Source organism: Protopterus annectens, chromosome 1.part2 (genome assembly GCF_019279795.1).
Source record: "Protopterus annectens isolate FY-2018-M chromosome 1.part2, PAN1.0, whole genome shotgun sequence".
Lineage (NCBI taxonomy): Eukaryota > Metazoa > Chordata > Ceratodontiformes > Protopteridae > Protopterus > Protopterus annectens.
The window spans coordinates 917,156,201-917,183,258 of NC_056727.1; the positions used below are offsets into that span (position 1 = coordinate 917,156,201).

At 44.8% G+C, this 27,058-nt stretch overlaps 1 protein-coding gene across 1 annotated transcript in view; it reads left to right on the forward strand.

Annotated features, from left to right (window-relative positions):
• The window catches only part of LIN9 (lin-9 DREAM MuvB core complex component), a 2,964,607-nt gene that overhangs the window by 2,147,552 nt on the left and 789,997 nt on the right, over positions 1-27,058 (forward strand). The window contains exon 10 of the mRNA XM_044059638.1: positions 25,675-25,776. Coding sequence (XP_043915573.1) covers positions 25,675-25,776 — 102 coding nt within the window. The remainder of the gene's footprint in view (positions 1-25,674; positions 25,777-27,058) is intronic.

Genomic DNA, 27,058 nt, shown 5'->3' on the forward strand with positions numbered 1-27,058 from the left:
ATGGTAAGTGTACACAACTGTACTTTAGTGGAGATGTGTTTTTAGCCAACGTTGACAACTTAAAAGACATCATTCTATTTCTAGCTTCATTCAAATGATATGCTCAGAGTCAAGAGTAAGTACTGCTTCAAATCTGAGGCCTAGATCTGACAAATCACCCTGGGTCCAATCACCTCTTGGCTTCCATCACCCTTTTTGGCTCAATCTCTTCGTCACTATTCAAGACCCTCATCCACAACTCATGCATTCAGTCTTCCAGGAGCCTGTCCGAAGCAAGTCTGGACAGGATGATGAAGTTTCTCAGGATGCAGATATAAATGTGAGATGTTCTTCGTGTTTCACTGTTGCAGTCATCACATTTTGGGTTATCCCTGCCAGGGTTGCCCTCGGCCGGCCCGAGTACTAGAGACATAGTATTTCTGCTTCAGTTGCTGTCGCTTGAAGACTGACGTTAGGTCATCAGTAGTATAAAGTAAGGCAGGCGATGCCATTACTTCAGTCTTTCTTGCCATGGAGCCCGAAACAGAAGCAGTTCGCACGAGTGCCGGTCGGCCGCTACCTGACTTTTCGTCTACCGAACTAAAGTTGAAGTCTTCTAAAGCGAAGTACCCCATTGAGGATACTTTTTTCTTGCACTAACCGATGTCAGAAAAAGTTAAAAATTGTCTCGTCTGTGGAAAGCAAATACCACACCGAGATTTCCACTCTTACTGCGTCACCTGTTTAGGCCCAGACCATGACGTCCCCCGTTGCCACTTCTGTGCTTTGTTCAACGCCAGAACTATTTGTCGTCAGGCCCTTATTGTAGCTAGATATTTTCTCTTACAGTCCTCTAATTCTGATATGGCTTCGGTAAGCCATCCGATAGATCTTCCGAAAAAATGTAAAGATAAAGACAGAGACAGACTGCACAGGTCCAAACCTACCGATGATGCTTCCGTTAAGCTTATTCGTCAGTTCCCCGGTCCTCAATGAGGCACTTTTGCAGCCCCTGATGCCCGCTTCAGTTGATTCGCAGGCCACTACCGAGACCCTTTTGGAGTCCAGTATAGTGCAAAACTCTGCTTCGACTAAGGATCCTGCAGTCGTCTCTACCTTGGATGGGTCTGGAACCACTGAGCAGGCACTGGCTTCTGAGGAAGTCCTTCACACTACCGAATCTCGACACAAACCATCTTTCGCGAATACCGTTCTATCAAAAGCAACTGAGTTTCTTAGGCCCAGGGTACAAACCACACCCAAGAAACTGACGACCCACTCTCAGGCTCCTGTTTCCTTGCGTTAGTCTCAAATGCTTAAAATGGTGGAAGACCTTATCATGCTGATCAGGGGAAGCCAAGCTACCCCCTCCAAAAGGAAAAGAGATCTGTCCCCTGTAGTTTTGCCTGAACAAGAGTCAGATGAATCTGATGCATCTGAGTATGAAGACATGCAACCCCTCTCTACTTATGAGGATTCTGATGCAGAGGATTCCGTTCCTTCAGCCTCTCCCCCAGAAGATTTTTACTTTGGGGAAACCCTCCATACTTTAAGGGAGCATTTCCAATGGGAGAGTCAGGACTACCCTCAGTCTAAAAAGAGACTCAGGGAATTCTTAGATCTTCCACAACACAGACCCTTGGCCACCCCCCCAGTCCTGGATGTTGTGGAGGATGTTTTCTTCAAATCCAGCTTGACTCCTGATGCCGTACCTCCTGCTCCCAGAAAACCAGACAGGTACTATACTCACACAAATATCTTTTCAAAAATCCAACAGCTGACCCTGAGATTGTTTCTCATGGGCCAAAAGGGATTAAAACAACCACTGCTAAGAATCCCACCCCTTCAGACAGGGATTCCCAAGCATTGGACAGATGGGGTAAAAAAGTATACACCTCAGCTACTCTTGCTATCAGGGCACAACATACCTTGGAACTCCTGTAACAAAAAATGTCTTCCCTTCCTGCTTGGGCAGAATCTAAAGATTTACAAGTTAATGCATTCTGCTCATCAAGTAACTAAACAAACCTTGCACTGTGACTTTGATGCCCTAGAAGCTTCTTGCAGGGCAGCAGTCACTGGTTCTGTCATTAGAAGGCATGCATGGCTTAAAGGACAACCCCTGCCAGACCATGTCAAATTTAAATTGCTGGATGCCCCCTTGCACAAAGATAACTTATTTGGCACTAAGGCAGAAGAGGTCTTAAAAAAGATGGAAGAAAAAGCAAAATCTATGCAACAGTTAGGGATTTCTTGCAGGTCCAGCCACCTAGGTTCAGCAGGCATTGTCCATCCAAACACTGGTTCTTTCCTGCTCCTAGTAATCTGGCCGAGCCTAGGCCCTGTAGAAACAGACCCCCCCCCCACACACAGCAGCCCCAGGGAATGCAGAGATCTAAGCAGTGGACTACCTCCACTTCAAAACCAGGGAGTTCTCTGCCAACCCCTTATGGTAAGAACTCACAATGACTCACCTCCGCCACCCCCTCCTTCTGCCCACCTTCACCTACCCCTAGGAGGAAAACTTTCCTTTCACTCAAGCACCTGGGCCACCATTACCAAGGACCAATGGGTTCTGAACATTGTCTCTCAGGGATACAAATTTTCCTTCCACACCCTTCCAACCCCAAAAGGGTTCCCAGATCTACCACTGAATCAGTGGACAGAGGCATAAAAACAAATTCTTTCCCTGCTCTCTATGAGGGCAGTAGAGCACGTTCCTGCAGAACAGATAGACCAAGGCTTCTACTGTAGACTTTTTCTGGTGCCCAGAAAAGAGGGCACATGGCGCCCCATCCTCGATCTATCCATTCTAAACACCTTCCTGGTGATCCCAAAATTCAAAATGCTCACCCTCCAGCAGCTGCTACCCTTGCTCTCCAAGGATGCTTGGCTAGCCACCCTACATCTAAAAGAGGCCTACCTCCATATTCCTATCAGAGAATCATGCAGGAAATTTCTCCGCTTCATGGCAGGATCTCAACACTTGCAGATGTCCTTCAAGGATGCATCTGCAGTCATAACAAATGGGTTGTCCTGTCGTCAGGCAGCCCTTCGGTCGGCCGGATTCCAAAGTCTGGGTCCAGCTTCGGCTGATGTCGCACTTCACCCGACGTCATCTCTGCTGGTCTTCGGGTATAAAGGCATCAGCCGACGCCATTTTCCTCAGTCTTTCTTGCCGCCGCCGCGTCAAGCAGAAGCTGTTCGCAAGTGCCGGTCGGTCAGATCCAGAGATTACTACTACCGAATACTACTTAAGACTTCTAAAAGCTAAGTACCCCATTGGGGACTCTTTCTTGCCTCAGCCGATGTCAGAAAAAGTAAATAACTGTTTAACTTGTGGGAAACAAATACCTCATAAAGATTTCCACTCTTACTGCCTACCTTGTTTAGGCCCAGACCACGACATAGCAGCCTGTTTAGCCTGTGCTTCCTTCAACCGGCGAGCACGCTTAGTCGGAGTTTGCTGAACAGTTTTTCGCTCAGATTTTGCGTACATCATGCCGTCGGATCCTCCGACTACCCAAATTGTTAAAAACAAAAAGACCGACACTTTCGCGGTCAGCGGTTTCGCGAACCACGGTTAAACAAGCGCTGCAGTGTCTCGGTTTCTGCCGTAAACCGAAAAAAGGTCAATCTTCAGCCGAATCCATGACTACTACTGAGGCTCCTGCTACCTTAGTTGAATCGGCCTCTGAAGTTTTGCCTACTACTGTGATTCCTAGTGAATTATCTGACACCATCCCTTTGGATGTCTCTACCCCAGCACGTGGTGCTGCTAGGCCTCCTGCAGCCATGTCTATAAAGGCCTTTGCCAGGGCTAAAGCAGCCAAAACTGTTAAATCAGTGCCTGTTAAGACCCCCTCACATAGGCCCACTTCTAGTTCACAAATGCTTACTCTGGCAGAGGATTTAATCTCCTTAATTAGGGGATCCCAATCTCACCCAGACAGGGCCTCTCAGCCTCCAGAAAAGAGACCTAGAGCAGAGCCCCCCGAGCCAGTGTCCTCTGATGATTCTTCGGATGACTCAGACATTACAGATCAGCCAGAGGCTCCTTTTTCTACTTATGAAGATTCCGATGCTGAAGAATCCATTCCATCTGCCTCTCCACCAGAGGAATTTTCCTTGATTTCTCAGATTCAAGAAAAAGGCTTAGGACCTTTCTGCACTTACCACAACATATGCCCTTAGCTATACCTCCAGTTCTGCCTGTTGTGGATGATGCTTTTAATGATGTTTGCACTACTCCTGATACTTTACCTCCTGCCCCTGCCAAACCAGATAGATTTTACAGGGTGCCAGACACTCATCACCACCTATACAAGGCCCCACTTGCAGATCCTGAGACTATATCCCAGGGGCCTAAGGCAGTAGCTTCGACCTCAGCAAAAAACCCTCTCCCTTCTGAAAGGGAATCCAGGTCCTTAGAGAGATGGGGGAAAAAAGTTTACACCTCTGCTACTCTCTCAGCTAGAGCTTTAAACTGTCAGTTTCACATGATCCAATACCAAGAGTTTATGCTTGATCAGTTAACTAAGAAGCTGTCCTCTGATGACTCCTTAGATAAGAAATATGTTTTAGAAATGGTGAATAACATTCAGCAGGTTAGTAACCATTCTTTAAAATGTGGCTATGATGCACTGGAGGCTTCATTTAGATCAGCCATGACTGGCACAGTGATAAGAAGGCATGCATGGTTGAAGGAACAGGTTTTGCCGGATCATGTTAAAGCAAAGCTGTTAGATGCTCCTATGGATAAGGCCAGTCTATTTGGTACACCTGCTCAGCAAGTAATGAAGAAAATGGAAGAGAAGGCAAAATCTGTACAAACAGTTAAGGATTTCTTACAGGTTCAGTCCCCAAGGTTTAGCAGGAACTGGCCTGCCAAAAATTGGTCCTTTCCAGACTCCTCAAAATCTCAAAGAGGCAGGAATAGACGCTCTAGAGGCAGAAATCAATCCAGAGGAGGTGCCTATAGAGGACGCCAGTGGCAAGGCAATAACCAGAGAGGCACAGACACAACCACTGCCACTGCAACAGGACAATCACAGTGACTTGACTCTGACACCGCCTACCAGGGAGCAAATAGCAGCACCTTCAGGCGGAAAGTTAGCCTTATTTTCGAAAAATTGGCACTATGTCACAAAAGACAAGTGGATTTTGCAAACCATAGACCAAGGCTACAGGTTCCACTTCCACACCTTACCGGTAAAAGAGGAATGCCAAACCTACCTCCAAATCAAAAAACAGAAGCTCTAAAGCAGATAGCTCAATTAACAAAGATGAGAGCTGTGGAAAGAGTACCAATAACACAACAGGGCAAAGGATTCTACTCCAGACTCTTCCTAGTACCAAGAAAAGAGAAAAGTTGGAGACCTATTCTCGACCTGTCCGCCTTTAAACACATACATCATTGTACCAAAATTCAAAATGCTGACCCTACAGCAACTTCTTCCCATGCTGGGCAAGGAGTGTTGGCTGGTAACTCTAGATCTCAAGGAGGCATACCTGCACGTCCCCATACGACCAAATTGCAGAAGATACCTCAGATTTCTTGCAGGATCAGAGCATTATCAATTCTCAGCATTGCCCTTTGGCTTATCTACTGCCCAGAGTATTCACAAAATGCCTGGCATCAGTAATCGCTCATTGCAGGCTACAGGGAATCCAAATTTATCCATACCTGGACGACTGCCTGTTACAAGCAGACAACAAAAGCAAGCTGACAACAGATTTACAAAGAGTCATTTGCTTACTACAAGCCCTGGGATACACAGTCAATTTAAAAAAGTCAAGACTGATACCATCCCAGACAAGAACTTTCTTGGGTGCGGAATTGGACACAGTAAAACAAATGGCATTCCTAACTGCAGAATAACAAGCACAACTCCCTCTTTACTTCTTGGCATTAACAAAGCAGCACAAGCTAACAGCAAGAAAAGTACTGCAGGCCTTGGGCTTCATGGCATCATGCATAATCCTGGTCCCCCATGCCAGACTGCATATGAGAAAACTACAGTGGAACCTAAAGCATTCATGGTCTCAACACAGGCACAGCTTAGAAACCGAAATCCCACTATTCCCGTGCCTGAAACAAGAGTTCCTATGGTGGGCTCAAGCATGCCAGTCAAACCCAGGCTTGCCCTTCCACAACTTTCAAGCAAACCAAACCATCACAACGGACTCAGACCTAGGCTGGGGCGCACATGTTGGACAAGTGCATACAAGGATTGTGGACTCCAGACCAGCTGCACCTGCACATAAACCAAAAGAAATGCTGGCAGTAAAACTAGCAATCCAGAAATTCAAACCATTCCTCAAAGAAGGCCATTTAATGATAAGGACAGACAACACCACAGTCATGTGGTACATCAACAAACAGGGAGGCACTCATTCATACCCCCTATGCAGAATGACTCTGGACCTTTGGAACATGGCTCTGAGCTACAACATCCAGTTGCAGGCAATATTTGTGCGGGAAAAGAAAACACCCTAGCAGACATGTTAAGCAGAACCACCTCGGATGCTCACGAATGGATGCTACACCCGGACATCTTCAAGGCCATCACAAAGAAATGGGGAATGCCACAAATAGACCTATTCGCATCCCCACTCAATCACCAGCTCAAAAAATTCTGCACAAGGACATGCCACCCACTAGCATGGAAGGTGGACTCTCTATCCTTCAGTTGGAAAGGCCTGACAGCATATGCATTTCCACCTCTTCCTTTGATGCACAAGGTACTACTGAAAATCAAAGAGGAACGTCCAAGGATAATTCTGATAGCTCCGAATAGGCCAAGACAACACTGGTATCCTTTGCTGAGGAGCATGTCTCAGGGAGAATGTGGCCAATACCCCTGATGCCTTTGATGTTAACTCAGAACAACTACAACATCATGCACCCAAACCTAAAAACATTGCAACTGACTGCCTGGAACATCACATAACAGCAACTAACCCAGACTTATCCCAAAGGGTTAAAGACATTATCCTTGAAGCCCGCAGACCTTCAACAAGAAGGAACTATGCAGGAAAATGGAAAAGGTTTGTCATTTGGAGTACTGAAAGAGGAAAAGATGTCTCGAACATAGATATTGCTAACATCCTGGAGTACTTGGCAGAGCTTCTACATACGGGCCTGTCCTATTCCTCCATCAAGATACATGCATCAGCTATTTCCGCAGAATACAGCTTGATCCACCTGTCTTTTCATCCTCTACTCAGGCAATTCCTCAGAGGGATCAAGAATGTAAAACCTCCTAGGAAGCCACCATTACCAGCATGGGACTTGAACTTTGTGCTAGAAAAATTGACACTCCCTCCATTTGAACCAGCAGCAACAGCAGATCTTCAACACCTATCATGGAAAACTGCTTTCCTACTGGCAATTACTTCAGCAAGGAGGGTTTCGGAACTACAGGCCTTAATGGCAGTACAACCCTTCCTAATCTTCCATCAAGATAGAGTGTCCATGAGAACTAATCCTACATTTATGCCTAAGGTGGTATCCAGAGTGTCTTTAAACCAGGCAATCCACCTACCTACCTTCTTTCCCAATCCACAGAACAGGGGGGAAAGGATGCTGCATACCTTGGATGTACGTAGGCAGTTACGCTACTACCTGGACAGAACCAAAAGTAACAGAAAAACTGACCAGCTTTTAGTAGCCTATGCAACAGGAAGGGAAGGAAAAGCAATTTCCAAACAGACAATCTCCAAATGGATAGGAAATTGCATAAGATTCTGTTACTCCTACCATGGAAAACCAGTTCCACAGAACATAAGACCTCATTCTACAAGGGCTACAGCCCTACCACAGCTTTCTTACGAGGGTGGCAACCAAGGACATTATTGAAGCGGCTACTTGGACCTCCGTGCATACATTTGCCAAGCATTATAATTTACCTCTATACTCTAGATCCCGAGCAGGGTTTGCCACTGCTGTATTGCAAGGGATCCTAACTACACCATAATTCTTCTTCCTCCTTCCCTAGTTTGGCTATGGTATTCTACCCATTTGTTATGACTGCAGATGCATCCTTGAAGGACATAGTACAGTTTTGTACCTACCATAAATGTAGATGTCCGAACAGGATAGCATCTGCAGTCAATTACCCTCCTTCCCCTCTGTGGTACTCCTAGGGTATTTACCCTCCTAATAGCTAGCTGGGGGGGAGTCTCTTATGGTGTATTTGTTTGTATATATGTACATACATGCTTATTTTTGTGTTTGCCTTCTGCTATTTTGGAAACATTGGCATTTATCCAAAATTTAGCTTTCCTAGAGGGCAACTGGCATCTGGGGCAAGAAACACTGAGGAAAATGGTATCGGCTGATGCCTTTATACCCGAAGACCAGCAGAGATGACGTCGGGTGAAGTGCGACATCAACCGGCTACGGACCCAGACTTTGGAATCCGGCCGACAAGGGCTGCCTGACAGGACAACCCATTTGTTATGACTGCAGATGCTATCCTGTTCGGACATCTACATTTATGGTAGGTACAAAACTGTACTTTCTCTGTGCTTCCCTTTGACTTATCTATTGCTCCTAGAGTTTTCACAAAATGTCTGGCTCTGGCCATTTCCTTTTGCAGGCAAAGAAATATTGAAATTTACCCATACTTAGACGACTGCCTTATTCAGGCAGGCAGCCAGGAAAAGCTGCTCTAGCACCTGGCCTTTGTAAAGACCCTATTAACCTCCCTAGGGTACACAATGAACAAAAAGAAATCCAAACAGGTGCCCACCCGAAGGATTATCTTCCTGGGAGCAAGTCTGGACACAGCATCCCAGATGGCATATCTTACAACAGCCTACTTCTCTCAACTAGCCACCAGGCCCCAGCTATCTGCAAGGAAGATCCTGCAAGTCTGGGGTTCATGGCATTTTTCATACTAGTCATTTCATATGCCAGACTGCATATGAGGAAACTTCAGTGGTACCTAAATAGCCTTTGGTGTCAACACTCAAGACATGGAAACTATCCTACCTAATTCCTTGTCTCAGAAGAGATGTCTTTTGTGGGCAACAGCATGTTCTCACAACAAGGGACTGCCTTTCTCTCCACCTCCCACCGCCCAGACCCTCACCACAGATGCATCAGATTATGCTTGGGGGGGCACACATGGACGGCAAGTGCATACAGGGCCAATGGAGCCCACAGTAAATCCCTCTGCACATCAATCAAAAGGTGATGGCTGTGCAGCACGCCTTGATAGCTTTCAAACCCCTTCTATCTCCAGGGGTTCTCATGATCAAAACAGACAACACCACTGTGATGTGGTACATCAACAAGCAGAGAGGGACTCACTCCTACCCTCTATGTGGGCTGACCATGACCCTTTGGCACACAGCCTCTTCCATGCCAACTGCACCTGTTAGCACAGTTCCTACCAGGCTCTCTCAACTCTCTGGCAGACCACTTAAGCAGAAATCTTCTGGACCTACACGAGTGGCAACTCAACAGGAGTACCTTCACCCTAATAAAACAGAAATGGGGAATCCCTAATGTCGACCTGTTTGCCTTCCAGTCCAACGATCAGCAAAGTCTGCACCAGGGAGCATCATTGCATGGCTTGGATGCCCTGTCCTTCCCCTGGGTCAATCTATCGGTCTATGCCTTTCCTCCCTGACCTCTCATCCCCAGGGTACTATTCAAAATGTGGGAGGAAAAACCAAGGACTATTCTTGTAGCTCCAGAGTGGCCCCAACAACACTGGTACCCCTTGCTACGCAGCCTGTCCCCGCTGCCTCCATGGCATCTTCCTCCAATCCCAAACCTCCTGCCCCAGAGGGAAGGGGAACTCATGCATCCCCAATTGCAGACACTCATTTTGGCAGCTTGACTTATTCTCTTAACACTGAACCAGTCCGCCATCCTCAGTAAACAGGTTTCAGATGTTAAACATGAGGCAAGATGTCCTAGCACCAGAAAGTCCTATGCAGATAAATGGAAAAGGTTCTGCACCTGGATCCAGGCTAAGGGAGCCAATATGGCACAGCCCTCCATCCCTCTCATGCTGGATTACTTAGCTGACCTATTACATAGTGGTCTGTCTTTCTCCTCTATAAAAATTCATGCCTTTGCCATTTCTGCTCATTTTCCTATTGAGCAGCCCCTTTTCTCACACCCTTTGATCAAACAGTTCTTCAGAAGGACTAGCAACTTGAGGCCCCCAAGAAGGGCACCAACACCAGCTTGGAACCTTAACTTTGTCTTGGAAAAGCTCACCCTGCCCCCTTTTGAACCAGCTTATTTTGCACAGCTAAAGTTTCTCTCTTGGAAGACAGCATTCCTTATGGCTATCACTTCAGCCAGAAGAGTCTCTGAGCTGCAAGCACTCATGGCTGTGGAACCCTTCGTCATCTTCCATGCAGACAGGGTATCCCTCAGAACTAACCCATCCTTCATGCCCAAGGTGGTGTCCTGTGTGGCTGTCAACCAATCCATTCATTTGTCCACCTTTTGTCCGAATCCCCAGAACAAGGGGGAAAGGATTCTTCACACTCTAGATGTGCACAGATAACTCAGATTCTATCTGGACAGGACTAAGTCCTTCAGCTTTGCTACAGGGGCAGAGAGCAAAGCCATCTCCAAGGAAACCATTTCCAAATGGATAACACATTGCATCTATTTCTGCTACAAACACCATGGAAAGCCTCCCCCCCCCAAGGGGGTCATGACACACTCCACCAGAGCAGCCTCCACCTCTGCAGCTTTCTTCAGGGAATTCCCCACTAGGGACATCCTGGAGGCTGCCACCTCGACATCTGTTCACACTTTTACCAAGCATTACCACCTGCCTCTCTTCTCCACATCCAGGGCAGGGTTTGCATCTGCAGTCCTGCAGGGCATCCTAACCAGCCCCTAAGTTCTTTGACTGCCTCCACCCTTGTCCTCAACTTTGGGAAGTTACCCAAACGTGATGACTGCAACAGTGAAACACGAAGCACATAGTACAGTTGTGTACACTTACCATGAATGTAGATGTTCAAATGTATTCACTGTTGCAGTCCTGGTTTCCCTCCCTCCATCCCCCTTTATTCTCTTTCTCCTTTTATTACCTTTTGACCTTGTTGTTCTCCTTTCCTTACAAGGGAAATATTGGTATTTTTGTCCACTGGTGGGGTTCTTCCACCAGAACCTGGCCTCCTACTTTGGGAGTTCCTGACAGGTTAGGGCAAGAAAAACTGATGTAATAGTGTCGGCTGCTTAACTTTATGCTTCTGACAACCTGATGTCAGTCTTCAAGCGACAGCAACCACACAGAAATACTAAGTCTCTGGTATTTGGGCCGGCCAAGGGCTACCCTGGCAGGGAAACCCCAAATGTGATTGCAACAGTGAATACACTTGAGCATCTACATCTATGGTAAGTGTACACAACTGTACTTTCTTCTGACTCCAACCCCTTCAGGTCCAGTGACCCTTGTTAGCAATGCACCTCTGATATTAGTTCCTTCTCCAATCCAGCCTTCGGTTTCTGAGCCTTCAGATCTGAATGTCTGGAGTCATCTGCCTCGGATCTGCAGATGTTGGCATCTTCGACTCTGATGGTGTCTCTGAGCTGTCCTGTGCCAAGTACTTCAGAGTCAGATGACTCTGAGCAGTGGCATCGGCAGTGGGTCTGGGGTGAGATTCGACTCTGAAGTTGTCAAAGCTGTCTATACCCCTCATAGCTTCAGTGCTGGACATTTCGGCATTTCGGCTCTGACTCCCTCCTCAAGTAGTTTGCCTACAGGGAGAAGGGAGCCAACAGTCCGTAAGCCTGCCTTGTCAAATCAGTCTGTTTCTCTTTCTCTCAGGCATTTTGTCTGTGAGAGGCAATGGAGAGAGCTTACTCTATACCTAGACTTCAGCTTTATCTATCCCCTTTGGCTATTCATTCCAGTGGGACAGGCAGCCCAAACCAGTCTCCAGACCACCCAGCATTGTGTATTTATCTCTTCCAATACCTCCTGAGAGTATCCTACCGTGGATGTTCCTCGGAAGAGGAAGTGCAAAAGGAGGCACTTGGACTCCCCACAAGAGTCAGTGAAGACATCAACTTTGATGAAGGGGAAGGGTCCTCCAAATTGCCACCTGATGATCTCATTTGGAGACATCTTAGAACTCCTAAATTAAAGGGGTGGTTGGTCACCCAGTAAACCTTCCCAAGAGGAGTCTGTGTTCCTGGAAGCCTTTGGCGCTGGCCTGTCTACCTCCTGGGTGACTCCGCCCACCAATGAGCTCATTGATTTAGTCTCTCAATGGGTGTGGAAGGATGAAGACATGACTAAGCCAATCCCTAAGAGACCACATCAGATCCTGGCACCACCTAAGTATAGGCCACACTGGAGTAAAGGAGTACCTGTTGATGCCATGGTGGTAGCGGCGACCACTAAGAAGCAACTAGCAGAACAAAGTTACCCCCTAACAGGATTCTAGGGCACTGGACAGATTTGTGAAGTGTGCCCATGCTTCAGTGATATTTGCCCTTAAGTCACTGAATTATTTGGCACATTTTATGAGACCCCAGAGTGATTTGATCAAAGAACTTTCCAAATCCCTCTCTGGGACCATGTTCTCTGAGGCAGAGAGTACTATTTCCTCGCAGTTGGCTGCCCTTCATTCTATTTCAAATTTGTCCATGACACTTGTCTCCCACACGGCTGAAGGTACCTTGCTGGTAGTGGGTTCAGGCATTTCCATCAGAAGACATGCCTGGATGCACTTATGTGACTGTGGAACTCTTCAAATATTCTTTCATAAATGCTGCCTTTGACGGAACCTCCTTATTTGGCCCCGAAGTGAGAGACTGTCTGGGTGTGAGCAGGAAGGAAAAACCCTGTCTGCTGTGGGGGTATGTTTTTCAACCCCTCAATGGACCTTTTCCATGAACCAATGAGGCAGATGGAAAATGTGGTTCAAAAAATCCTGGGACCCTTCCATGATCTGTGCGAAGACTGTTCCTTCAGGGGCAGAGGAGGGAACTCAAATGGAAGACACCATCTCCGTGGCAGAGGTGGTTTGCATAATTAGGCATCTAGGGATACTTTCTCTGGAAGATCCTACCAGCGCTCCTGTAAGGAGGCCTGACTGTCCATCTCTGGAGGCAGTCAGGGGTCCGTTTATCCCTGCACAAGAGGGCCTGGCTAGAAATAACAAAAGATACATGGGTGCAGAGGATAATATCCAGAGGTTATACAATGCCATTTTCCCGATTCACCCCCTCTAGTATCAGACAAAATCCCTGATGTCCCACCCAGTCAGAGTAAAGCAGCAGCACTAGAAATAAACAAGCTGATAGAAAGAGTCATCCAAAAGGTCAACCCAGACCAGTGAGAGTCCTGAACTTATTCATGATTCTTTTTAGTGCCAAAAAGACAAGGAGTGGAGACCAGAGACCAGTCTTGGATCTCAGCAAACTAAATCAGTTCAGCATACAAAGTTCCAGATGGTCACAGTTCAGTCCATTCTGATATATCTGCACAAGGACTGCATGTGCTCGATAGATCTTCAGGATGCGTGCTATCACATCAAAATGAGCAGACGATCCAGAAGATATCTATGCTTCTGCCTTGGAGCCAGTCATTACCAATTCAGAGATCTGCCTTTGGTCTCACCACAGCCCCCAGGGTGTTTACCAAGTGCATGGCAGTAGTTGCAGCTCACTTGAGACTGGCGGGATTCCTAGTGTTTCCATATCTGGATGACTGGCACCTGACCACTTCGAGCAGGCATTAACTAATTCAAGCATGGGACTACTTACTCCAGTTTTGGGCTCTTGTGTGTGGATTTCTGTCAATTGCAATAAATCTCAACTCATTTCAACTCAGACTCTGGAATTCATTGGTGCTCTGTTCAATACTGTCACTCAAATAGCTTATCTCCCTCTGTCTCGAATTCAAACAATTCAGTCCCTGGTCAAAAACGATCTTTCAAAGCTTTTCTCTGTCAACTAGTCTGATACCCCAAGCATTGTGATCTATGTTGGCGGCAATTGCTCTTGTACCACTGGCAAAGTGTACCATACAACGATCCTTCAATGGACATTCACAACTCAGTGGTCCCCTCTCCAACAACCTTTATCCAGTCAAGTCAAAATAATGCAAGCTTGCAAGAATTACATTCTGTGGTGGATCCATTTCAATCAAGTACAAGAAGGCCGCCCCTTTGTGCTCCCTCAACCCAAGACCACAGTGACCACGGATGCCTCTCAGGTCGGATGGGGGGGGGTACTTCTTGAGAAGGCTGGTCCAAGGCTCATGGTCCCCTGAAGAGACCAACATGCTTATCAGTGTCCTCGAGATGAGTGCAGTCCTCTAAGCATTGCAGGCCTCCAAGACACTCTCCCAAACTATTGCGGTTCAGATGGACAATATGTCGATGGTCTGGTATATCAACAGACAAGGGGAAAACAGATCTTACCCTCTTTGTTGGGGAGCTCTGAGGGTATGGCAATGAAAGATCTCATCCATTTGCTTTCTGATAGCAACACACAATCCAGGGAAATCCATCATAATTACAGACAAGATAAGCAGGTGTATTATAATGCCTCATGAGTGGTCTCTCAATATGAAGGTGGCTTGAAGGAATTGTCTTTGTGGCCAACCATGCTGTGATGTCTTTGCATCTCCTCTCAACAACAAGTGCAGCAGGTTCTTTGCCCTGATTCTACCATGGGGGAGTCCCCTAGGGTTGCTCTACTTCATGTTTGGCCCTCCTGTCTCCTTTAGGCTTAACCCTCCCCCCATTACCAGAATTTAATTTTGATCAGTTTATCAATCTTCCAGTCTTCTTTACGATTTTCTGAAATAGAGGAGGAATGTATGTTATACCTGTTGGATGTTCATAGACAGTTATGTTTTTACCTTCATAGAACCAAAGAATTTTGTTTTGTTTTCTGAATCAAAATGAGACAAACCAGTTTTTAAAGTGACTTTAGCCAAATGGTTGACTGATTGTATTACATTTGCTTATGGAAAAGTGGGTTTGCCTTTACCAAAACCACCAAAAGCCCATTCCACCAGGTCTACGTCAACTTCTTCAGTCCTTTTGTTTAGAATTTCTTTGGATGATATTTGTGCAGCTGCAACTTGAGCTAATTCTCATACCTTTATTGCTTATTAAAAATTGGATCTGGCTTCTAGGGGAAAAGCAGCCTTTGATTCAGCTGTGCTCAGGAATATACTTCCTTAGCTTCCTCCCAGAATTTAGATTGTCCCAACAGTTGAGGAATGAATGAAAATGACATTAGATAAAAAAAGTTATTTACTCATCATAAAGTTCCATCTGTGTTGTCCATTTTCATTCTTCAACTTCCCTCCCACCAATCCCCTCCTTTACTCTACTCCTGAAAAGATTGAAGGATGTTGGAGGAACTGCTGTTCCTTTGTTTGAGCTCAGATTCCTTTATTTCATGATTCTCCACTTCTCTGTAGGTCCATGGACAGCAAACTAGAGCTTGAGGTATGTAAGGTGACTAGGACATCATGGGTAAAGGGAGGAGCTTGAGAGTTTGTGATCTGCAATCTGGAAGAAACAGCAGAGTCAGATCCAAAGAAGAATGAAAATGGACAACACAAATGGAACGTTATGGTGTGTACATAACTTTTTTTCCTGCCATTTCAGATCTTTCATTCATAGTACAATGTAGTTTCCACAGTGCTGTGTGAGCACTGCCCTAACATTCAGCCTCAACAAATGCTCCCTCGTGTTGCATACAGTGCTGACATGTTCTTCCACTGCTATGCTCCTTGTTGTTCCTTCTAGAGCAGGTAACTGTCAGTCAGAATAGAAGGGGAATTTGAGTTCTGTCTAAACAAAAACTGATATGAACAGTAGTTGCAGACATTCTGAGTAGTATTATTTTTTTAATCAGATCTCAGTCTAATATTTCTCAGTCATGTCCACTACTAAATTTTAATTCTAGTGTTATTTCTGTTTCTGTCTGATTATGTTAAGAGCCAGTTGCTTCAAGGACAATGGGCCTCTGTGGTCATAGTTTTAATGTTGAGATAAGTTTGTTTGCAATTTTGTTTGCAATTTTTTATAGTCTGTCTGTGCTTGTATCAAGTCCAGTTCTGAAACGTGTAAATTGTTCTTTAATATGAGGGTACTATGTGCGAGACTTAGGTTCACACAAGTCCATAGCAACTGCTTTATTGTACCCCGAGGCCACGGCCATACCAGCAACAGGCCACAAGTTAGATCTGTTGTATTTCAAGCAAGCCTTACATTTGTCAACAGTATGTTTCAAGACAAAAATGCATTCAGGATCTTTTGATTTCCAAACTACAAAGCAGTGTCCTGCAATCTGTGCATGGAAGTGTGTCCAAACTGAAGATTTCTGCTTCTCTTCTGTGGTCATATTCTCTAAAATTGTGAGGACCTATCTTGATGTAGAATGTTGACAGTAATATCCAGATGTGGTGAATTCGGGAGTCACTAATTGTTTGAACAACACTTCCTTTTCATTTTTTCATATCCAGTGCTGTTCCTGCCCTTTTTAAAGATGTATTGGCAAAATAGCTCTCTCAGATGTCCTTCAAGGATGCATCTGCAGTCATCACATATGGGTTGTCCTGCCTCAGGCAGCCCTTCGGTCGGCCGGATTCCAAAGTCTGGGTCCGGCGTCGGCTGATGTCGCCCTTTCCCCGACGTCAGTGCGCCTGGGGTATAAAAGAGTCAGCCGACGCCATCTTCCTCAGTCTTTCTTGCCGCGTGGTGCCCGAAGCAGAAGCAGTTCGCAAGTGCCGGTCGGCCAGCTCCTGTAATTCAGCTACCGAAGACTTCAAAAAGCTAAGTACCCCGTTGGGGACTCTTTCTTGCCTCAGCCGATGTCAGATAAAGTTAATAATTGTTTAACTTGTGGGAAACAAATACCTCATAAGGATTTCCACTCTTACTGCCTCCCCTGCCTAGGCCCAGACCACGATGTCTCTGCCTGTTCAGCCTGTGCTTCCTTCAACCGACGCACTCTTAGACGTCGGGCGAAGTTTGCAGAGGAATTTTTTGGGGCTAGTTTTTCGTACAATATGCCGTCGGAGACTCCGACTTCACATTTGATTAAGAAACGGAAGGACAAGGACCGACACACGCGGGCCGCGATTTCGTCTGAAACCACAGCCAGGCCTACCGTGAGTGTCTCGGTCTCGGCTGAAACCGAGTCCTTGGTACTTCCTACCACCGAAACCGCTCAGCCGACTACCTCGGTCCCGGAGGCCCTGGCTGAATCAGTTATTGAATTTCCTACAGAAACTGGTATCCTGGAACCTTCCGACACCATACCTTTAGACAAAACTACACCAGCACGTGGTGCAGCCAGGCCTCCTGCATCCATGTCCATTAAGGCATTCTCTAGGGCTAAAGCTGCTAAACTATCCAAAACTTTGCCTCCCAAGGTTATCTCTCAGGGACCCACTACAGGTTCACAGATTCTAAGCTTAGCAGAGGACCTTATCTCCTTAATTAGGGGCTCTCAACCTCATCCAGACAGGGGCTCTCAACCTCCTCCAGACAAAAGGCCCAGGGTTGAGCCCTCTGATCCCCACTCCTCAGATGAGGCCTCAGATGGTTCTACTCTCTCGGACCACCAGGAGGAGGCTTTTTCGGCATACGAGGATTCTGATGCAGAGGAATCTATTCCTTCGGCCTCCCCTCCTGAAGAGTTTTCCTTTGGGGAGACACTCCACACTATGAGAGAACATTTCCAGTGGCAGGGCCAGGAATTCTCTGATTCCAGGAAGACATTAAGGACCTTCTTGCATTTGCCTCAGCATAGACCTTTGGCTATTCCTCCTGTTTTAAATGTCATTGATGTGTACTCTGATTCTCTTCCTCCGGCTCCTGTCAAACCCGATAGGTACTACAGGGTCCCGGACTCGCATCTTCACCTTTACAAGGCCCACTCTGCTGATCCAGAAACTATTTCCCAGGGCCCTAAAGGGGTTGCAGCTGCCACTACTAAAAATCCTTTCCCCTCTGAAAGGGAGTCTAAAGCTTTAGAGAGATGGGGTAAAAAAGTGTGTACTTCTGCTACTCTTTCTATGAGGGCATTGAATTGTCAGTTTCATATGATACAGTACCAAGAGTATTTGTTAGATGAATTGCATAAAAAACTGTCTTCACCTGAACCCCTAGATCGCAAATCACTTCAGGATCTGGTACATAACTCCCAACAGGTTAGCAACCATTTCTTGCAGTGTGGTTATGATGCATTGGAAGCTTCATGTAGGTCAGCTATGACTGGAGCAGTCATACGTAGGCATGCTTGGCTGAAGGAACAATCTCTGCCAGACCATGTCAAAGCAAAGCTTCTGGATGCTCCACTGGAAAAGCAAAAGTTATTTGGCTCCACGGCTCAGGTGGTCCTAAAGAAAGTTGAAGAAAAGGCAAAATCTGTACAAACTGTCAAAGATTTTCTCCAAGTCCAACCACCAAGTTTCAGCAGGAATTGGCCTTCCAAAAATTGGTCCTTTCCAGACACAGAGAGGTTTCAGAGAGGCAAGAACAGGCGTGCCAGAGGTAGAGGGCAAGCTAGAGGCTCCTACAGAGGGCGTCAATGGCAGCCTCCCAACCAGAGAGGTAATGCAGGGCCTACAACTGCTGCACAAGGACAGGCTCAATGACTTTACTTTGACACCGCCAACCAGGGCTCAATTGGAAGCACCCTTGGGCGGAAAACTTTCTTTATTCTCGGAAAATTGGCACAGTATTACAAGGGACAAATGGACACTACAAATAATAGACAAAGGATACAGGTTCCATTTTCACACATTACCAAAAGAAAAGGCATGCCAGACCTGCCACCAAATCAAAGGGCAGAGGCTTTGAAACAAATCTCCAGCTTAATGCAAATGAAAGCTATAGAAAAGGTTCCTCTCTCAGAACAAGGCCAAGGATTTTATTCCAGACTTTTCCTTGTGCCAAGAAAAGAAAAACAATGGAGGCCTATTCTCGACTTGTCCGCACTGAATACTTATCTCATTGTACCAAAGTTCAAAATGCTGACTCTACAGCAGCTCCTTCCCATGCTGGGCAAGGGGTCTTGGCTGGTAACTCTAGACCTCAAGGAGGCATACCTGCATGTCCCTATCAGACAAAGTTGCAGAAGACACCTCAGATTTCTTGCAGGTTCAGAGCATTATCAATTCTCAGCATTGCCCTTTGGCTTATCTACTGTGCCCAGAGTATTCACGAAATGCCTGGCATCAGTAATTGCACACTGCAGACTTCAGGGGATTCAAATATACCCATATCTGGACGACTGCCTTATACAAGCGGACAGCCAACAAACTTTGGTAAAACATTTGAATTACGCCATTTACCTACTTCAGACCCTGGGATATACAGTCAACATTCACAAATCAAGTCTTGTTCCATCCCAAAGAATAACCTTTCTGGGTGCGAATCTAGATACAACCACCCAAATGGCTTTCCACACAGAAGAAAAACCAAGTCAACTACCAGTTTACTTCAAAAGTCTGACAAGAAAAATTCAGCTGACTGCAAGGAAAATCCTGCAGGCCCTGGGTTACATGGCTTCTTGCATCCTTCTGATTCCACAAGCAAGGCTGCATATGAGGAAACTACAGTGGTACCTAAGGAGTTTATGGTCTCAGCACAGTCACAGCTTGGAAACTTTGATACCACTCATCCCATGCCTTCAAAGGGAATTTTTGTGGTGGGCTCAAACAAGCCAGTCAAACAGGGGTCTGCCCTTCAGCAAACCAATAGCCAGCCAAACCATTACAACGGACGCTTCAGACCACGGATAGGGAGCGCACATGGAGGGCAGATGCATTCAAGGTCTATGGTCACAAAAAGAGCTATGCATGCACATAAACCACAAGGAACTTCTGGCAGTGATACACGCAGTCGAAGCCTTCAAACCTTTTCTGCATCAAGGCCACCTACTAATAAGGACAGACAACACCACAGTTATGTGGTACATAAACAAGCAAGGCGGCACCCATTCATATCCTCTTTGCAGACTGACCGTGAATCTATGGGAACTTTCCTTGAAACTCAACATAGAGCTGCAATCTCATTTTGTGCCAGAGAAAGACAATATACTGGCGGACAGCTTAAGCAGAAATATCATGGATGCATACGAATGGATGCTGCACCCAGACATCTTTCTACGGATAACACAATCATGGGGCAGGCTGGACATAGATCTTTTTGCCTCCCCCCACAATCATCAGCTGAAGAAATTCTGCTCAAGGACATACCACCCACAAGCATGGAAAGTGGACGCCCTCTCTTTCAGCTGGAGAACTCTAACAGTGTATGCATTTCCACCTCTCCCATTAATGACCAAGGTCTTACTGAAGATCAGGACAGAGCAGCCAAAAGTGATTCTGATAGCTCCAGACTGGCCAAGACAGCACTGGTACCCACTGTTAAAGAGCATGTCACGCACGAAACCATGGCCTCTTCCTCAATGGCCACTGCTTCTGACACAGCACAATTACAAAACTCTGCATTCCAACCTGAAAACCTTGCAACTAACAGCCTGGAAAATACCTTGATTCCTCCTCAGGATAGGCTATCCCAGAGAGTGAAGGATATTATCATGGAAGCTCACTGCCTTCCACAAGAAAGGCATATTCAGCAAAATGGAAAAGATTTCTCATTTGGAACACCACAAAGGGCCTAGATGTGACAGTGATGAACATGGCACGTATCCTGGAATACTTGGCAGAAATGTTCCACAATGGTCTGTCGTACTCTTCCATTAAAATTCATGCTTCAACAATTTCAGCAGAGTACAATACTGATCCACCTGTCTTCTCACATCCTCTCCTAAGGCAGTTTCTAAGAGGGATTAAAAACTTCAAGCCTCCAAGGACACCACCACTGCCTACTTGGGACCTTAACTTCGTGTTGGAAAAACTAACACTGCCTCCCTTTGAACCAGCAGCATCTGCAGAGCTACAGTTCTTGTCTTGGAAGACTGCCTTCCTTCTGGCCATAACCTCAGCAAGAAGAGTATCTGAGTTACAGGCCCTCATGGCAGTACAGCCATTTACTATTTTTCATCAGGACAGAGTCTCATTGAGAACCAATCCTACATTTATGCCAAAGGTGGTATCCAGGGTCTCGTTAAACCAAGCTATTCATTTGTCTACCTTCTTTCCGAATCCACAAAACAAAGGGGAGAAACTTCTGCACACCCTGGACATACACAGACAGTTGCGCTACTACTTGGACAGAACTAAAAGTTACAGAAAAACTGACCAACTGTTGGTGGCATATGCTGCTAGTGCACAAGGAAAAGCAATTTCCAAACAGACAATCTCAAAATGGATAGGGAATTACATTCGTTTTTGTTACTCCTTTCATGGAAAAACTGTGCCAGCTAACATTAGACCTCATTCCACGAGAGCCACAGCCACCTCCACAGCCTTCTTAAGAGGGGTGGCTACCAAGGACATTTTAGAAGCTGCTACATGGAGCTCCGTGCATACATTTTCCAAGCATTACAATTTACCTTTATATTCCAGATCCAGAGCAGGCTTTGCTACGGCAGTCCTGCAGGGCATTTTAGCTACACCATCCTATACATAGATCCTCCACCCCCAGATTGGCTGTGGTATTCTACCCATATGTGATGACTGCAGATGCATCCTTGAAGGACATAGTACAGTTTTGTATCTACCATAAATGTAGATGTCCGATAGGTATGCATCTGCAGTCAGGTTTTCCCTCCCTCCTTTCCCTCTGTGGTATTTCTTGGGTAATACTCCCTCTTATAGCTAGCTGGGGTGATCTGTTATGGTGTATTTGTTTTTTATTACTGTGCATGTTTGGAATATTTTGCATTTCTCCAAATTTAGCCTTCCTTAGAGGGCACCTGGCATCTGGGGCAAGAAAAACTGAGGAAGATGGCGTTGGCTGACTCTTTTATACCCCAGGCGCACGGATGTCGGGGAAAGGGCAACATCAGCCGACGCCGGACCCAGACTTTGGAATCCGGCTGACCGAAGGGCTGCCTGAGGCAGGACAACCCATATGTGATGACTGCAGATGCATACCTATCGGACATCTACATTTATGGTAGGTACAAAACTGTACTTTTTAACTATAGCTTTCCTAGTATCACTTAATTTGTCCTGTTTTTGCTGGTGTTTTCAGTCTGTTGGTGGAACAAACTACTTTTCCATTTCCAGATTTGAAATTCCTATTACGAGGAGTAGCAGTTTTCAAGACCTTTTCCACCTTATTCTAGCTCAGTTTACCAGTAGAGCTGCCTAACCATTTTTCTCTGTCAGTGGTGTGTGTGCATGCATTATCTATCGCACCTGACCTGAAAGATTGAATGCAGCAGTAGGGAACCAACTGCAGATCTGGGAATCCAGTACTAAAAATAAATATCTGCAACAGAAAAATGTGACAGATGTCTTCCATTGCTATGGAATTCAATTCTTATAATGAGAATTTAGTCATTAACTTCTTACAGGAACAAATTTTGAAGTATATAGGAAGTAGAAAATATGAACAAATTTACAACAACTGAGCTTCACAAAGACCAGTGGGCCACAAGCTTGGCAGTCAAACCTGTGAACAATTTTAAAAGGATAATGATTAGATGTCTCTTAGGAGAAATCTACATTTAATGCTTGTGATCTTAGAATCGTCTTTAAATGTGTACTAAAAGAGACAGTCCTCAGAAGAGGAAGCAGCAGCTACCACTGTCTGTAGAGGGGTCACTTGAAGTTCAGCTTTCTCACTTGGTTAGAGATGTAGATAGTTTTGAGCTTAAAAAAAGTACTTAAAAACATCTGCCTTCAGTGTATTGGTTTTCACAACCCTGTCTTTTGCACCACTCCCATAAGATGTATTATATTGGATAGAACAGCTACTTCTGATTATATAGTTTTCTTTTTACTTTTCCATTTGTTTTTACTTATTGGCTTTGTTTCTGTTTTTGTTAATCTTCTAACAAGTTGTCATCAGTTGGTTTTAATCCAATAGAAATTTGCTTTTTTGTAAGTATTAATGCCCCTCCCATTTTCTGGTTTTCCTTGTATTCATATATATATATATATATATATATATATATATATATATATATATATATATAGGTTGTGTACTAGGCTAATGGCCCTGGAGCCTTTACAAGCCTAGCCCATAGGATTACCCTGGCATCATGCCACCCAACCTTAGTTCCCAGTGCCTTTGTCGAGTAGTGCCACTGGAGTGATCCCTGGGGTGAGTTTTCTATTTCCCATCCACTCATCAATATTTCTCTTGGAGGGCCAGTGAGGTGCTCTATTTAACATGTACTGAGAAGTCTATTCCATAGCATGGGGAGTCTCTGGGTTATGAACCTGTCTCTCCAGCATGTTCTGTTGATTGTGGTAATGTGGTTGAGGTCTCTGGACCTTGTGGTGCAGAGGGATTGGGATTTCTTTAGATGTAGCATTTCTAACAGAGCTGGGTCAGACATGGCTTTGTAAGTCGAGCAGAGATTGCCTCTAAGTAGCGATATGAGATAGAGAATAGTTGGAGTTTTTTGAGTCTCTCCATATAGAACAAGTGTTTAAAGCCTAGGATCCTCTTTGTGAGATACTTTTGCAGCCTCTCCAGTTGTTGCAGGTGTCTAGTGAGGTACATGCCAAATTGGGGTATTGTACTCGATGATTGGCCTAATGAGAGAAGAGTAGAGGGAGACAATGACCTCTTTCTTCCTGGATGCAAAACCCTTAGTAATGAGATTTGCCACATAGAAGGGCTTTCTGACCATAGTGGCAATGTGGTGGTCAAAAGAGAGGTTGCTGTCAGCCTGTGTTCTCAGATCTCTTATAATGCCTTCCGTGTTCCGTGGACTACCATTGATGTGGTAATTCATGGGAACCATGTTTTTCCCAAAGGGGATGATGACATATTTTTTGGCATTGAGCTTAAGGTCATGGTTCTGACACCAGTCGTTGGTCTCAGTAAGGCCTTTCTGTAGGATGTCAACAGTACTTGGGGAGTTAATAGCAGCTCCCAACTTGCAATTGTCTGCGAACTTTGTCAACCAGAGTCCATTTGTGTTGGCCTGGACTTCAGAGAAGTAGATGCCAAACAGGAGAGAACCCAGGACCGAACCCTGCGGGACTCCACTCATGACTGGCAGGCAGTCTGACTTGGAGGCAGCTATTTTCACACTGTGGGTTCCATCTGTGAACCAGTTTGCAGCCCACCTAGTGATATAGGGGTTGATGCCTAGCTTAGTGAGTTTTTCTATGACTCCTGAGTGGGGAATGGTATCAAAGGCCTTGGCCAGATCAAGGTAGGCTGTATGAACCACCTTGCCAATATGTTTCTTGTGTTGTATATAAACTCACTGTAATTTGTGCTATTGTAACTTTGATTTCAGTACATGTTAAGTATACATTTGGGAGTTTATCTCCCTCAGTCCCCACTGTAAATTAGCACTGCTCTGTAGAGCTGACCCAGTTAGCAAAATGCAAATAATTTTATTCATGGTGATTTATTTTTCTGTCAACATTTTTATATTTTTTGGTTTTTCTAACTTTAGTTTAACATTTGTTTGATTGAATTTCATCTTTTTTTTGTAAAGTGTTTTGTAATAAAACTGTAATAATGGGTTGAGTACTCAACACTGTTGAATTTCCTTCAGAAGACAGTTGTCACTGTGAAACACACTAGCAATAGAAATTCAGAATTTCATCATTTTCTTTGTCAAGCTGGGGTGGTACCTGCATTTACCAAGCTGAACTGGCCACAGTTCTCTCTGAATTGTTGGTACCTGTGACCGTGTTGTACTCATTAATTTATCAGGGTATGTAAATGGAATTCTTGCCTACTGACTTACAAGCAGCAGTCAACACAGTAATACTTTCTCATGGCCAAACACAGGCAGCTGAAGGGATACCTTTAGTGTTTTGGTTCTATTTCTGGTTTCAGCTTCTTTTGTAGAAGTTTCATCAACAACTTTCCCTTACAAATTGTATAACCTAGTTTAGGAGGAGTGTTTGATTTGTAGACTATATCTATTGTGTTATCTGGGTACTGCCAAAACCCCTTTAGTGGCGCCCTTCCTGAAGAGAATGCAACTCTTTCTTTTTACTTGTTGCATTGTGTGACAAGTTGTCATTTTCACAACCTGGTTAATTTGCTTCTTGACAAGAAAATTCCAACTAGCATAAGCAGTTTTCAGTAGCGGCTGTGAGGGAAGAGTTCATGCTTGCAACAGTTTGTATGTACAGGTGTATACGGTATAGTGCGAGTTGTATTCAGCCATTGTATTTACAACACACTACTCTTAACTCTGTAGTTCACTCCTACTAGTATATATAATATGATGCCCTTGCTACTTAACTCTTCTCCATGTGTTCTTTTATTCCTATTGATATGTCCTGTATACTTACATACTTCTGTTTCTGTTCTTTGTCATGAATAGATACTGTGTTTAGCCTTTGCTCGCATCTTTATTTTGTACAGAGCTTAAGAGTTTGACTTTGTGTTGTATTGTCATTTTAGCCTGATTTTACTGTTACAGATTTGTAAGTTAAATCAGTATGTTGCTCTGCTGTGTATATATAGTGTAGCACTGTCATACTGTAACTACTGTAATGTGTACTTGGAAAATATTTCCCATGAAAACTACTGGCCCATTGTCATCTCTCTGGTTGTCAGACTACAGTAATTCACTCAGTTTGTCAATTTCACATTTTCCTTTTTCTGTAGGATGCAGATCCTTTACTTGCACAATCTCCTTGGAAAAACAAACTTTCAGGTAGTGATGGAGACACACTTGGAGGCTTCCCTGTAGAATTTCTTGTACAAGTGGTGAGTGACATATCAAGGAGGAAAGCATGTATTCATTTTTTGTGTTATGCAGTGTTCTCTTTTGGTTGAGTATATCAAATTTGTAGTATACATGACCTTGAGAGTTGATTTTTCATCTTGTATTGCATTGATTTTGTTATGAATTCATTAGAAACAGAATTCCAGTTTTCTGCATGTTGTCTTAAGTGTTTTCAGTCTTGAGAACCACAGTGGCCATTGAGAAGGCTTAACTGCTAGAATCTATTCATGTTGCATGTGATATGGCACATCAAGACTGTGTAGCTTTGTATACAACAGTATTCCAACTTTCTCCCTTTTTCCTTGTAGAATTAATATTCACTTTTCTAAAATACAAGGAAGGGCAATAAAACTGTTAAAAAATCCATTGCAGGATAATGTCTCACTAAAGTGTAGCTTCCTGCAAAACTGTCGTTAACAAAATAGTTTTCATGTGTTGTCTAAAAGTTGAACAGAAAATGTAGCAATTCACTAAGTTTTATAGCCAAGGCATTTGATACAGCCACCCTTTCAGAATTATTTTATGGTTTAGTCAGTCATTTTCATTTACTGCATGCTGTTTCTTAACTAAGCTGTGACAGGGCTATGAAATTCATTTATACTTTATGATCTTGCTTCCAGAAGTCCCCTGCAGTACTTAGCAGATGGCATCTCTTTCCTGAGAACCCTCCTCTTGTTGCAGATGTTCTTCATGTTTCACTGTTGCAGTTATCACATTTGGGTTATCTGCTTGCAGTAGCCCTCAGTTGGCCTGATTAACAAAGTCTTGGGTCCTGCGTCGGTTGCTGTCCCTTCTTCCGTGACGTCAGGTCGTCAGGGATATAAAACATGTAGCCGACACCATTACATCAGTCTTTCTTGCAGTGCGGTGCCCGAAGCAGAAGCAGTTCACAACTGACGGTCGGCCAACTCCTGAAATTTTTGTTTTCGAGTTTCAGAACCGAAGTCTTCAACTAAAGCTAAGTACCCCGTTGGGGAAACTTTTTCTCGCTCCTTACTGATGTTAGTAAAAGTTAATAATTGCATTTCTTGTGGAAAGCAAATACCTCACAAAGATTTTAATTCCTACTGTATTCCTTACCTAGGCCCTGACCACAACTTACCTTGCTGTCGGTTTTGTGCCTTATTTAATCAATGCACTGTCTGTCGTCTGTATATTTTTGCCTCTAAATATTTTGGTTCTCGGTTCAATTATCCAGAAATGTTGTTGGTAAGCCATCCGACTACTGGCATTCTGAAAAAATGCATAGATAAAGACAGAGAC